Source organism: Ceratotherium simum, chromosome 29, assembly GCF_057802395.1.
Source record: "Ceratotherium simum simum isolate JZ-2026a chromosome 29, ASM5780239v1, whole genome shotgun sequence".
Taxonomy (NCBI): domain Eukaryota; kingdom Metazoa; phylum Chordata; class Mammalia; order Perissodactyla; family Rhinocerotidae; genus Ceratotherium; species Ceratotherium simum.
Window position 1 is genome coordinate 34,347,606 of NC_141928.1, and position 13,190 is coordinate 34,360,795.

The window sequence follows — 13,190 nt, forward strand, 5'->3', positions numbered from 1 at the left end:
GTTCTAAGTAATACTAGCGTCACTGCAGTAAGTGCATGGCTTCCCAAGGGGACCATTTTAAAGGATAATAATCATTTAATTCTATGAGTTATGACAGATTTGTTTTAAAAAATATTAGAGTTTATTTTTAAATTAAATATAAAAAACACTGTTTAAGTGATGGCTATAACCCACAAATATAAGGAAATTTGTAGGATGTGTGAGTGGGATGGAAACACTTTTTAATTTTACAGTCTAAGGGCCAAATTCAGCACTACATACTTCTGCGTCAGCCATCATTAAAAACTTTGAGGCGGCTGTACACTTGGTGAGAAAAGAGTAGATAAAAAAGAAAAGTACAAATGAATGGCACATGTAATTTCAAAGTAAGCCTGCCTTACAGAATATATGGGTGTTTGGGTGAAGCAGAATGAATGGCCCACTTCAATTTTATATACAGAAGCAGCATGAGAGTAATAGAAGTTTTTATGGTTCAACAGACCTAGTTAACATCCTGGCCTCATCCTTGTATAGCTGAATAACCCTCTACAAATTATTTAACTTCTCTAAGACTCAGTTTCCTTAACTGTAAAATGCCTAGTAAAGTGCCTGGCAAACAGAAGATATTCAATAAGTATCAGTTCCTCTATAAGGGTGTTTTTTTTCAAACTAAGGTATGCACCCCACTGGCAGATTATGAAGTCAATTTAGTAGGTTGCAACCAGCTTATTTTATAAACTGAAACAATAAAAAACAGCAGAGTGCACTGCACATAATGGTAAGTATTGTTCCTTTATGCATATGCTGAGTTTTAATATAAATACATTTTTTACCGTGGGTTACAACCAAAAAGTTCCAAAGTCTCTGCTCTATAGAGAAATTCTCAGATTACTGTATCAAAAAGTCTTTAGGAGTGCTGCCTTTATCAAAATGAGCCTCTATAAATTTTAAGAACTTAAAGTGTTCCTTACGTTCTAACTTGTTGCAGTAAAAGACATCAATCATAGAGAAGATGAATTTAATCTGATACTGTAGGGCATTAAATTCAATTTTAAGATTGGTTTCTGTCTCATATTGAATAATTTATACTTCTAAAAACTTTACAGTTTATATGTATATCATTTATAGTTGATCAAACACCTCTAGAAATTTCTACAAAAAGTTGGCTATTAGGTTCTATTATGGGGAAATGAGATACAATTTCTAACTAATTTTAAATTATAAAATTACTGTAACTTGCCTGAGCATGAAGACTACTGAAGTAATATACCATTCCTGATGCGTAAAAATCAAAGGCTTACAAGAGCACACACAGTGGTGCCCCACACTGGCTCAGTAAAAATGAGAGATCCCAAAACAAATGTGAGCTTCAGTTACAGGCCTCCTCTCTCCTGCAGGTTCTCATGTAGAACCAGCCTGACAGTGTACGTCCCGAGTGCTGTTAAGACGCTGGGCTAAAAAGCACAGCCACTTCTGGGTTGGCAGAGTGGGAATAATATGCAGTGATGAAGACTGGGCCATGGTGAAGGACAGAATACTGGAAATTATAGAATCCAATGATACAGCTGAATCTTGATGGAACTATATTGTAAATTTACAATTTTAGCTGACCAGGCCAGAATGGCCATCATTAGAATCTCCCATGGGACTGAAGTTTAGGAATCTTGTTTTAAATAAGCACCCCGGGTGATTCAGATCCCCATTCTGGTTTGAGAATGTTTGAGAGACACAAGGATCAGAAAATAGAAAAAAGGTGGAGTTCAAAAGTAATTATTCCAACCTTATAAGTATCCAATCTCAAACACTGAACCAGAATCTGACACTTATCCAAAGTACTTCCTTCCTGGTATTATATTAAAGATACAAGTCAGCAGGTAGCAATACTCGATATTTTCCAGTTATTTAATGACGATAAGAAATGGTGCTTTCTTTCTTTGGAATTCATTGGCAAGAGTCAAAAAGTATGAAAGAGAAAGGTCTCTTTAGATTAGATACAGAAGTAAAAGGTAGCAATCAATAAAAGTTATTAAGAGTAAACTCAGCAAGAGAGAAGTAGTGAACCATTCCACTGCCTGATGAATCTGTTTGGCTCCTGAGCAGAGACAGCTCACACCTTTTGTGGTGTGGGTGTCCATTCCTCTGTCCTCAGAAAAGAGTAAAGAGTAAGGCAAAAGGTGGTTCCTTCCTATTTCAAACGACTTGGGGTTACTGGATGAGGCTGCCTGTACTCTTAAATTCTTTTTTTTTTTTCTTTTTTTTTTTTCTTTTTTAAAGATTTTATTTATTCAGTTTTTTTCCCCCCAAAGCCCCAGCAGACAGTTGTATGTCATAGGTTCACATCCTTTTAGTTGCTGTATGTGGGACTCGGCCTCACGTTGGACGGAGAAGTGGTGCCTCGGGGCGCTCCCGGGATCCGAACCCAGGCCGCCAGCATCAGAGCGCGCGCACTTAACCGCTAAGCCACGGAGCCGGCCCTGTTTTTTTCTAAATTTAAAAACCATTTTGCTATTTGAGATAGACATTGGGTTGCACTGGGTCATGCTTGCTGTCAATGTCAAGTGTTGGGATTAGCACCACAAATCCTTCACCAGGACCGACTCTTGGCACCAGGCTTTGTCCACCATCGTTTTGAATGTGAGAAAAGGCAAGCATGAGTGCCATTCGTGGAAAGAAATAACAGCTGTGAAAAGTGAAGGAACGCACAGGAGATGGCAAAGCCTGGAGAAAAGGATGGTAGTAACAGAAGTGAGGTAGAAAGCTAGTGCTCAGCTCCCTCAAGGGCCAGTGGAAAGGACTTAGGGTCGAGAACCCCTGTGTGGCAGGTACATCAAGATGCCCCAAGAAATGATCTGGTGTTTTCCGCCCCTGCTTATTTTTTTAGCTCAGACTTTAACAATGTTGGAAATATGTGGATATTTCTTTCTTTCTTTCTTTCTTTCTTTTTTACCTAGAGGTCACAGGAAAGGATGAACAGAGATGGGAGACAATACAAAAAAGCAAATTATGAGACAAGTCCTCATTACACATGTGTAAAATTCACCCTACAAGTCAAAGAACTTTTCAAAATTACAAGGGAGGGAAGACAGAGGGCACTAGATCTTTGAGGCATTAAGAGATAGGCTGACAGAGCAAGCTTACTGACTGGGTTAATAAGTCTCCTACCACTTGAGATTCTGTGTTATTTAAATGACAGGCAGAAGGAAGAGTTCAGAGAAGCAGCTAGTGTCACAAATTAAGATATTTGAAAGAGAAGTTGGGCCTCTCTTTCCATTTTCTTACATTATTAGTTTCCTTCACCAGAAACTATAGTTGCACCAAACTGCGATAGGGTTCACCAAATGGACTCTGTTGTGTAGTTCACCTGTGCCTCTCGCTAGATCCTGATCTCCCCATTTGACAACAAAGGCTCCTGAACACCCATTCTTTTCTTTGCTAACAGGCCTAAATAATCTCTTGTATTTAGGAGATAAATAAGCATATTTGTAATATGCTTACCCTTAGGATCTCCAAGTCAGGGTTACGGAAGAAACTATTGTTCCGTAACCCAACATGTCCACACATCTCAAGTCCCTATCAAAGCTATGGGTTCAGTTTTCATATTTCCGGGTAGAAAATCTGCTCCCTGGCAGTCTTTAAACTTGACCTGACAAACATTATGCACCCTCAGCCCAGGCTCCTCAATCTCTAACATCTCCATTAACACCCAGCAAACAAGGAAATATATCCACTTATCACCGTTCAGTCCCACTTGAGCATCTGCAGCCACTATTTTGATATAATCATATTGAAAAGCTGACTGAGTGTCCAACAGCAGCAAAGGTCCTCATTAGGATAGATGTGTGGTACCAATAATACTGAAGTTTGGTTTTTAACTGCATTTTTTGTCAGTTTGGCTGGGAAGATCTGGACAGCTGGAAGCGAGCTTCTCCATCATTTTCTGTTTCTTTCTTTGTATCAGTTTCCCTCCTGTGAAGCCCAACACCCCACCACCAAGTGCAGCTGCAATTCCTGCCACTTTGAAGCCTGCAAGGAGGCCAATCGGACCCCCCACCACTCCTCCGATGAGTGCACCTGCCACAGGCAGAGCTGCCAGCTTGTATTTTGCAGCCTGTAAAAAAAAGAAAAAAAATTCAATTTAGAAATTGAGTTGAGAATATCCACCTGTGGTGATGTGCATTTTCCTCTCATTGCTCCTGGCAATGCCTCTTTAACTCTTAGTACATAATTAAACTTAGAGATTGTACTGAGGTTGGGCGGGGCGATGGGTATTCCACAGGTACTATAGTCCCTCCAGATCTCAGAACTTAGAGAAATGAGCTACAGAGAGTGGCCTGCTACAAATTGATTTTACTCACAAAACAATCAATCCACTAACTATCTAGCTGGCTTATTTATACAGTTTCAGCAGCCACAGATACCCTCAAAGCTTTTATGTTGCCAGAGATTATTCTGTGCTATGTACCTGGGGTTAACAGCAACATTTTATGGAAAATAGATGGTCCCACTCCATGCATGCTGTCATGTCCTTATACTTCTGCCCCTACTGGATTCTGGCAACCCTCTTTAGTCCTCTCCCTGAACCTCTGCAAACACTCCCCTGTAACACCAAATGCCTTATAGTGAGGCTTAGGTTTATTCTCTCTCTGAAAATATTTCTCTCCTGACAGAATGAATCTTAGAGTAGAATATTACAACAGCCATTGACTTCTTGCGCTACCTATGTATCATTTCTCCTTATTTCCTTAATTGCTGGTTCCCTCAACATTAAAGAGAGCAGATCAATTGGGTGAATACTAGCAATTCCTGGGAGCCAGAGTACCATTGATTTGTCAGCGGGAGCAGAATCTTACCTTCCCCAAGTTTTTGGTTCCCACTTCAACATTCACAGCAGCAGTGTTGACATGGTCTTCAATGCTGTCAATCTTCTCCTGCTGAGACTAGATGCAAAGGAATTATGAGTGAGTGCTCCTGCTGGGGAGCAGCAGTCAGCCAATACACACTATTTTAATTCCTGTAATCAGGGCCCCGTGTACTGCAGCCTTGTAGTCTTAATAGTGGTTCAATAATAGCATCTGATAAACCATGTCAAAAGTACAAATTCACTTGTACGCAAAAAAGGTGACAATTATTAGGTAATACAAGGGTGGCACCTTTATAGGAAAAAGCATCTCACACTAAAATTCATTCAAACATAACAAACATATTGTTCTCCAAATGAATCTGCTTTCCAGGAGAAAAGAAATGCAAAATAAGTATTTACATGTCATGTTGGGTTTGATGGAAAAAAACAAAAACAGATTCAAACAAAAAAACCTCCGTAACATCTTCTTTGAAGATTCAGTTTAAAACAGGCAAATTTGCCTTAGGAGTAAAACACCCTTGATCCAATAAATACAAATTATTTTGTTTTAGGAATAGGAATACAATACGGTTTGATCTGCCATGAAATCTTTCCACTTGTGATATGCAGTAGGGAGTAGTGAATGAATTTACTGTCCTGTGTTTTACACCTGTATACTTTAATACATTTTAAAATCATGACAAGTTAAAATGTTTCAGATCAAATATATTACTAAAGCATTCTACATAAAATGGCAACACCTGCACTGACACCCAGCAGTTGTGACTCATGGACTCGCTGGGTAGAAGGAACGTTTAGGTCACTGAGTGTGATTTCCCCTCAGATGTGTGAGGCCCCACCACAACATTCTGACAAGCGGTTACTGAGCCTCTGCTCAAACACCTCCAGTGTCAGGAACTCACTACTTGCCACAGGAACACATTCCCATTTTTAAATCAACTTTATTTAGACAGAATTTACACACAATAATATGCACCTATTTTAAGGGTATAGTATGATGATTTCTGACAAATGCATAAACCCATGTAACCACCATCACATCAATATATAGACTAGTTTTTTTAATTCACAGAAAAAAAGATCCCAGCTAAATGCCAACTTCACAAAAATGATTGTGAAAAAATTTAATCCTGAAGTATCTGATTGTCCTTATATAACTGATGTCTTCACTTATACTGAAGCAGATATAACTAACACTCTTCTAATTCCAATCATCGTTTCACTTGAGAACATGAAACCCAAACACAGCTAATTTTTTCCTCACAGTTGCTTCCTATCAGCATTACTGACATTCCTTCCCTCTCATACACCAAGCATATACCGTTTCACTGTTAGACCTTTGATGGTATCCCTTTATTCCTATATTCTCCACCACTATCTTGACATCTCCAACACAATCTCTAAAAAAAGTCCTTTATAAGTCTTCCTTCTAAGATCTCTGTCAGAATCAACTGGAAGACTTCGTAAAACACAGATTGCTGGGTCCCAACCCCAGAGTTTGATTCAGTAGGCTTGGGGTGGGGCCTGAGAATCTGCATTTCTAACGAGTTCCCAGGTGGTGCCAATGCTGCAAGTCCATGATTCTCACACTTTAAAAACCACTAGTATATATTCACAATAGGATTAAGGGCACAACCTTTGGTCAGATGTCCTGTGTTCAAATCCCAGCCCTAGCACTGTGGGCCCTTGGGTAAATTACTCAAGCTCTCTACGTGTCAGTATTCTCATCTGTTAAGTGAGGATAATGACACTTCTACCTCACAGAGCTGAAGTGAGGACAAAATGAGATAGCATCTGTAGAGTATGAGGGGAAAAATAGAAAAAGTCATACTGATCTTCCCAAGACAGCTTAACTCCCATCATTCTTTTCTATCAAAAAATATATTCAACTTTTTCCTATAATGCTTGAAAATTCTAGGGCACTAAAATATTAGACCTCACCTAGCATTCATTCACTCAAATTTTATTTTCCTCAGACAATAAAACTTCTTTAATGTTAGCTTTCTTTTTCCAAGACATAGAAGCATAACCGTCAGCACTAATAATATCCGACTTGTCTGGATTTCTGACACCCTATCATTGTTTCTATTTGGGACATCCCCAACACTTTCCATTCTTGCCTGAAAGTCTATGCTGGCACATAAATCACAGAGGTAAAACTCCATCATCAACCTCCATATCTTGATGAGTTGAGGGGTAGAGGGAAAATAGCCAACTGTCTCCTTTCTCTCAGCCCCAAAATCATTCCATCAAGATGGCAGAGCCTGCCAGGATTATTGCCATTTCTATACTCCACATGTGATCTCACGGCCTCAGTGAAATATTTTTTAATGCTCCTTCCAAAAAAGGTTGGATCTTGCAGCTCTATGACTTTTTTAAAAAATAAAGTTAAATTTAAAAATTTTAATATTTTTTCATAAAAATCCTTCACAAAAAATGGAGAAAGGACAAGGCCAAATGAAGCCTGAGATCACTGATTACTTGAACTGCAATGCTTCCCATCACTGCAATCACCAGTATTTGATGAGGCCTGTTTCACCCTGGGGAGCAGCCCACACCCGTAAGTACTTATTCACTGACAACAGGAAGCTTAGTTAATATGGGCAGGGAGAAAAGGCAGACAGCAGACCAGCCTCTATCCTGGGATCAACAGTCACCCCTCATTGTACAGATCTGCCTCCTTCTTCTCTATTTTGCTTGGTTTGAATCCCAAACTTTGCCCATATCTTCAAATTCTGCTTCCTGAGTAAGGACTCAGTGGCACAGCAATTACGGTTATGCACCAAACTGGTGTCAGAGTTGTCAATCACTGTCTAAGGAATGCCAAACTAGACTCCATTCAGAGCTGGATCTGGTCACCACTTGTCCACTATGTCCTCGGCTCTTTATGCGGGGCCAAACCACACACACACAAACTTACCCCAGTACAGGAAACCAAGCTCCTGACAATGACGGTGGCTCAGGAACCTCCTCACCTCTATCTACCAACCTCCACTTTTTGCTTCTGATTTGCTTATGTTTGCTTTCATCTGCCTGGGCCTCCCACGTTTGACAATCTTCAAACTCCCATCCTGACATTTTATACTTTGGCACCTCATATATGTTTTTAGCATCCCTTTAACAATGAGCTAAACCATTTATGAGAGACACTGTAGTGTTTCTCAAACTAGAGTAACATATAGACTTTTCCCTTTTTAAAGGAAAAGAATTCTCAAAAGACTCTAAGAATATGTCTAAGAATTTTAAGAAACACTGAATTAGGTCCTCTTACTTTTCTGAAAAAGTAAGTGAATCTTAATGAGCATTTATAGGAGCACCTAAGATTTTGAAGAAAATGTGATTTATTAAGTTAATATTTGTCAAGTAGAGTGCAATTTGGGCATTTGAAGTCAAAACTAATGAAGAATTGTTTTTCCCTTGAATGCTTGTTGTGGACACTTGTAGGCCCAGCATTCTCTGTATCAAGCAATAATAATGCATTCAACAAATCCATCCCGAAATCCTTTTACATCCATAAAAATGTTCTCTCTTGGAGAGTTTTGCTAGAACTTGTGTAGTTTTATTAATGTGCTTGGAAAGCTACAGGTTTCTTTAAGAAGCTAACGCCAGAACTCTAGGTATTTTCCTTTATTTCTGACTCTCAATTCCAGCCTGCTTTCAATGCCAGCTCTAGTCTTAGAGCTTGACCAATCCAGATAACATTGAGCTATCCTGGTTCTGAACTCCAAAGGTATGTAATCTATACTCCTTAATTATATGCAATTATATACACAGAAAAGCCCAGAAACAAGCATACAAACACTATGATATATAGGCAGAGTAAGGATTATATTGGTCTAGAGTAGGCGGTAAACAGAGTAGGTAAGTAAAATGTTGACATCAAGGGATTCAGCAATAGGAAAGGGACTTAGGAACGACAGTACTAAAATGTCTAAAGGTAATGGTGGTGGCGAGAGTAGAATTCTAAGCAAAGAGCCAAAGAGGGAATAAAATAAGGGAGGAACAAAAGCAGGAATGCAGTTGGAGTCAGTGGAAAAGAGGATGGGAAGTAACGGACATTATCTCATTTAGTCTTCCGATTAATTTTACAAAGCTCATTGTTGTAAAATAACATCCCAAAGGTCACATAGGCAATAAGTGGAGGAATCTGATCTAATTCATTACAACCCAGTTTTTATGCATCCAGAGTAAAACTGGATTAAAAAAGCCATAGGGAATAAGGCAAAAGGTAGACAAAACTGGACCAGCAGCAAGAGCGACTAGCCCACAGTTCTTTCAATTCCCCTTGACTAGAAATAGGGCTGGTTTCACAGTTAGAGGAAGAGAAGAGGGCACTTGAGAAATAAAGGCAGAAGAAGATCAAGCAGGGTGCTTAGTAGATATTAACTTATTAACATCTACTGGACCACACTTGGATCTCTCAGTGGCTTTGAAGGTTCTTTTTTATTGTGGTAAAAATATATACAACATAAAATTTACAATTTTAACCATTTTTAAGTATACAGTTCAGTGACATTAAGTACATTCACCATGTACTTGCACACAACTATCACGACTATACTATAGGCTCTTTTTTATACTATTCTCTATTCTTCATTGAGCTCAGCACAGTACTATGCACATAGAAAGTGCTCCATAAACACACGGTTAATTTGTTTAGATACTACGTCCATGTGATGATAATGAGAGGATGTGGTCACTCTGGTTACGTTCCCAAGTCATTTGGTGCCTAAATGGAGCTTCTGTGAGTCCTTGACCATGAGGTCATGAGAACTCCAGTCACCCTGGGAACAGAAATCAGAGGTTCTCCTTTGAGCTTTTGCCTAATAGCATTCTGTCTCATGTCCTTACACAGATTATTATAAATAGGACATTTGTACAGAGCTATGGCTATAGCCAAAGTCTTCCTGCACGAATCTTCCTTAGATTAGGGGTTAGGAGCTGCTTACGTAACCTAATTGGATATGGCCACAAACCCTTAGTTTTCCTTTTAAGTGTATCCCATCAGAAGGGAAATGTACTTGTCCTGAATGAGAAGAACTTTGTACATGTTTAGTTTGTTTTTTAAATCAACTTTATTGAGGTATAATTTACATACATTATAACTCATACATTTTAATGTGTACATATTGATGACTTGACAAATGTATATATTTGTGTAATCATACATTATAAATTTTACAAACTACATTAGATCAGAGATTATGAGTTACAATAATTGAATAAATCTTGATTCTAAAAACAAAAATATTTTGGGATTCTTGTATCATTCCCTTTTATATGCAAATATATTAATATATTGTATAGATACCTATTCTAGAAACTACAATCATTTTGCTTTTTCTGACTTAGAGGCATCAAAAAAGAAAAAAGCTTTAAACAATTTACTGCATTCAATTTTAGCATTACATTTTAAGAAAAATCCACAAACTAGAAAACAAGCAGAGTAAGGGGCTGGTTCTGAAAAGCCTAGAAATCATATTCTAGAAGGAACACACTGGAGAGTCAAGGGTCCTTAAGAGAAGAAAATACAGTGAGGTGGGGTAGGTGAGGAAAGATAATGTTGGGTGTCAAAAAGTTGAGAAATTTATATGGAAAAAAGACAAAACTTGTTCAGTATATGGCTCCAGAGGGCAAAAGTACCAGAGGGAAGTTATTACAGGGCAGAGCCCACTTTACATAAGGAATAACTTGTAAGAGTTAGAGCCTCCAAATGGAATGGCTGAAGTAGCAAGTGTCCCTGCACTGCAACTGTTCACAGATGGGCAAAAACCATCTATCTGAGAAGCTGGGCAAGAGTAGGAGGATTAGCCTAGTCCTCTTAAGTCCTTTCCAATTCCAATTCTGAGATTGTGAGATCTAGGAACTTGTTACACTTTAAAGCCAGGTGTCAGGGAAACCATAACTCAAAGATGTGCAACCCTCAAATCATGGTCTGATCAAGAACAAAGAACTAAACCCAGAAAGAAGCATAAGCAGAAACAGGCTTGAGCCTGTTATGTACGTACATATACACACACATACCCATATATCCAACCTTCCCATAATTCCTGGGAAGGAAAAATAATTTTAAAAAATAATGACAGAAAATCTATCTTTCCCATCAAATCTACTTTATGTTCCCTAATCAATGTTAACAGTATCACTGGCTACCCGATTATGCAGAATAAAGCCTTAATGTTTCTTATCTTTGACTCTTTCGTCTTCCTCCAATTTCTACTAAGTGTATCCCAGAAACACCTCTCAGCTCTCCTTTATCTTTTTACTTGCATTGCCATTGCTCTCAGTGAAACTCTTACAACTGATTCCTAACTAGTTGTCCCACCTACAATCTCCACCTCTCTAAGGCTATTATTCACTCCGCTAACAGTGGTCTTTCTGAAACACAGACTGGATCACATCACTCTAACCTGCTCAAAAATCTATATTGGCTCCTACAAAGTAAAGTCCAAATTCTTTGGTATGGCCTTCAATGCTATCTCAACCTGGCCCTCACCGTCTCTGCTTTGCTTGCCCACGGTCCCTTGTGCTTTGGTTACACCGCAGTACCTGTCATTCCCAGGAGGCCACACACTTCTCTACTCCACAGCTTCGTTCAGCTGTCTTCAAATGCACTCCCACCTGTGGACATTTTACTCAATTTTCAAGACTTAAGCCAATGCTACCTATCTGGTGAAGCTATCCTTAACGCTTCCACCTCACAACCCCTGCCTCTCTCCCGTGGAATTAAATGCTTCTCCTTGGAGCTGATAATGCTTCTTTTCAATACCTTGTTTTTGCATTTAACAATCATGCTTGAAATTTCAGTTTTAGGGGTCCAAGCTTATCTTCACCCACTGTAAACTCCTGAAGGCAGAGAACAGGCTTCATTTATTTCTTTATCCAATCTTGTCAGATCGCCAATGCCAAGGATCTAACATAGTGCCTTTTATATAAAAAGTGCTTAATACACGTTTATTGAATTGATCTGGAATTTGGGGACAGTTAGACTTCTATCCATAGCTCAATACTAATTTTAAAAATTGTGACTCCTATTAAATTTCTAATCAAAAGCCTAGTGATGGATAAAAGCCTCTTATCTATTAATGTAACATCTCTGAGCCAATAACAGTTATATACTTACATTTACTAGGAGAGAGAAATCAGTGACCAGTTGGCTAAGTTCAATTAAGTCCTTAAAAAGAGAGAGAAAGAGGAAGTTACTTACTTTTATGCCTCACAGCTACCAAAAGGAAAATAATTTTTAACATACCGCTTCTAAAGTTTCCCATGATTCCGCAGCATTTTGATCTCGAGGAATTTCAGGCAACGCATATATGTGAGTCATACTCTGAGGATCAGTTTCAGCTTCAGTAGTGTGAAATGCTCCTGGATGAACAGAGCCTCATGTTTAGAGTTTATTTGCTTTGTTAGAAGGCAACAGCATTTCCATAAAACAACTGCCATGTAAAATACTTACTAATTGAATTCAGACTAAAAAGTAAATTGATTATTCTATAAAAAATAGCTTTACCTATGAGCAGATTTTTCCCAGGTTAGTTAACAAATATTTTTTTAATTATTCTACAAAGCCATCTTAAAAAATGGCTACAAATACTATCTACCCAATCTGAATAACTAAGGCTAGAAGCGGAAGAAGCACCAAAGGAGAACTATTCTATTTGGCCAGTGTTCCATGAAGAGATACCCAGTAGAAATAGGTTTAACACTTGTCATTGCTAAATCATTAACCTCTTCTTTGGCTATTTTAGTAATAAATATCAGATTCACAAGGTGTTAAAAGTAGAGAAGTGATATGTTTTTAGCAATGAAAATCAGTCATTTTTGGTAACGATAAATTTGTCATCAAACTGACACCTCTTACCATATGTATCTTTTTGTACATCTGTCACCCTTCTTCTCCACAGGGTCATTTTCTGGCCTATGCCTCCATTGTTTCTACATCTTTTCTGAATTTTAAAAAGTCATCAACCCAGTAAGGCTTTCCTCATTAAACACTGCTATGATGATGAATTCATTTATGCTCCACCCTCCATCCTCAGGTCGGTCTTCCTTATTTCCTTGTTTTGGTTTTACCAATCATTTATTCATTAAACTGATATTTATAAAATGCCTACTATATGCCAATCAGTGTGCTAAAGTGCTGGGGACACTACGGTAAACCATAAACACAGTTCCAAGGAGTGAACATAGTACAGTGGTTAGGAGTATGGCCCTAGACAGAAAGACTGGGGTTAGAATCCTGGTTTGCCTATTTACTAGCTCTTTGACTTGGGAAAGTATTTCATTTCTTTGACTTATTTTCCTCATTTGTAAAATAAGGTGATATTTACCTTGCACTATGCCTGGC

At 38.5% G+C, this 13,190-nt stretch overlaps 1 protein-coding gene across 3 annotated transcripts in view; it reads right to left on the bottom strand.

Moving 5' to 3' along the window:
- Nucleotides 1-1,867: 1,867 nt before the first annotated feature.
- The window catches only part of STX17 (syntaxin 17), a 60,239-nt gene continuing 48,916 nt past the window's right edge, over nucleotides 1,868-13,190 (bottom strand). For all 3 annotated transcript variants that reach the window (XM_004423252.3, XM_014782023.2, XM_087419408.1), the window contains exons 5-8: nucleotides 12,093-12,208; nucleotides 11,964-12,014; nucleotides 4,830-4,916; nucleotides 1,868-4,087 (exon numbers count right to left, since the gene is read on the bottom strand). In XM_004423252.3, coding sequence (XP_004423309.2) covers nucleotides 3,848-4,087; nucleotides 4,830-4,916; nucleotides 11,964-12,014; nucleotides 12,093-12,208 — 494 coding nt within the window. In that variant the 3' untranslated portion in view covers nucleotides 1,868-3,847. The remainder of the gene's footprint in view (nucleotides 4,088-4,829; nucleotides 4,917-11,963; nucleotides 12,015-12,092; nucleotides 12,209-13,190) is intronic.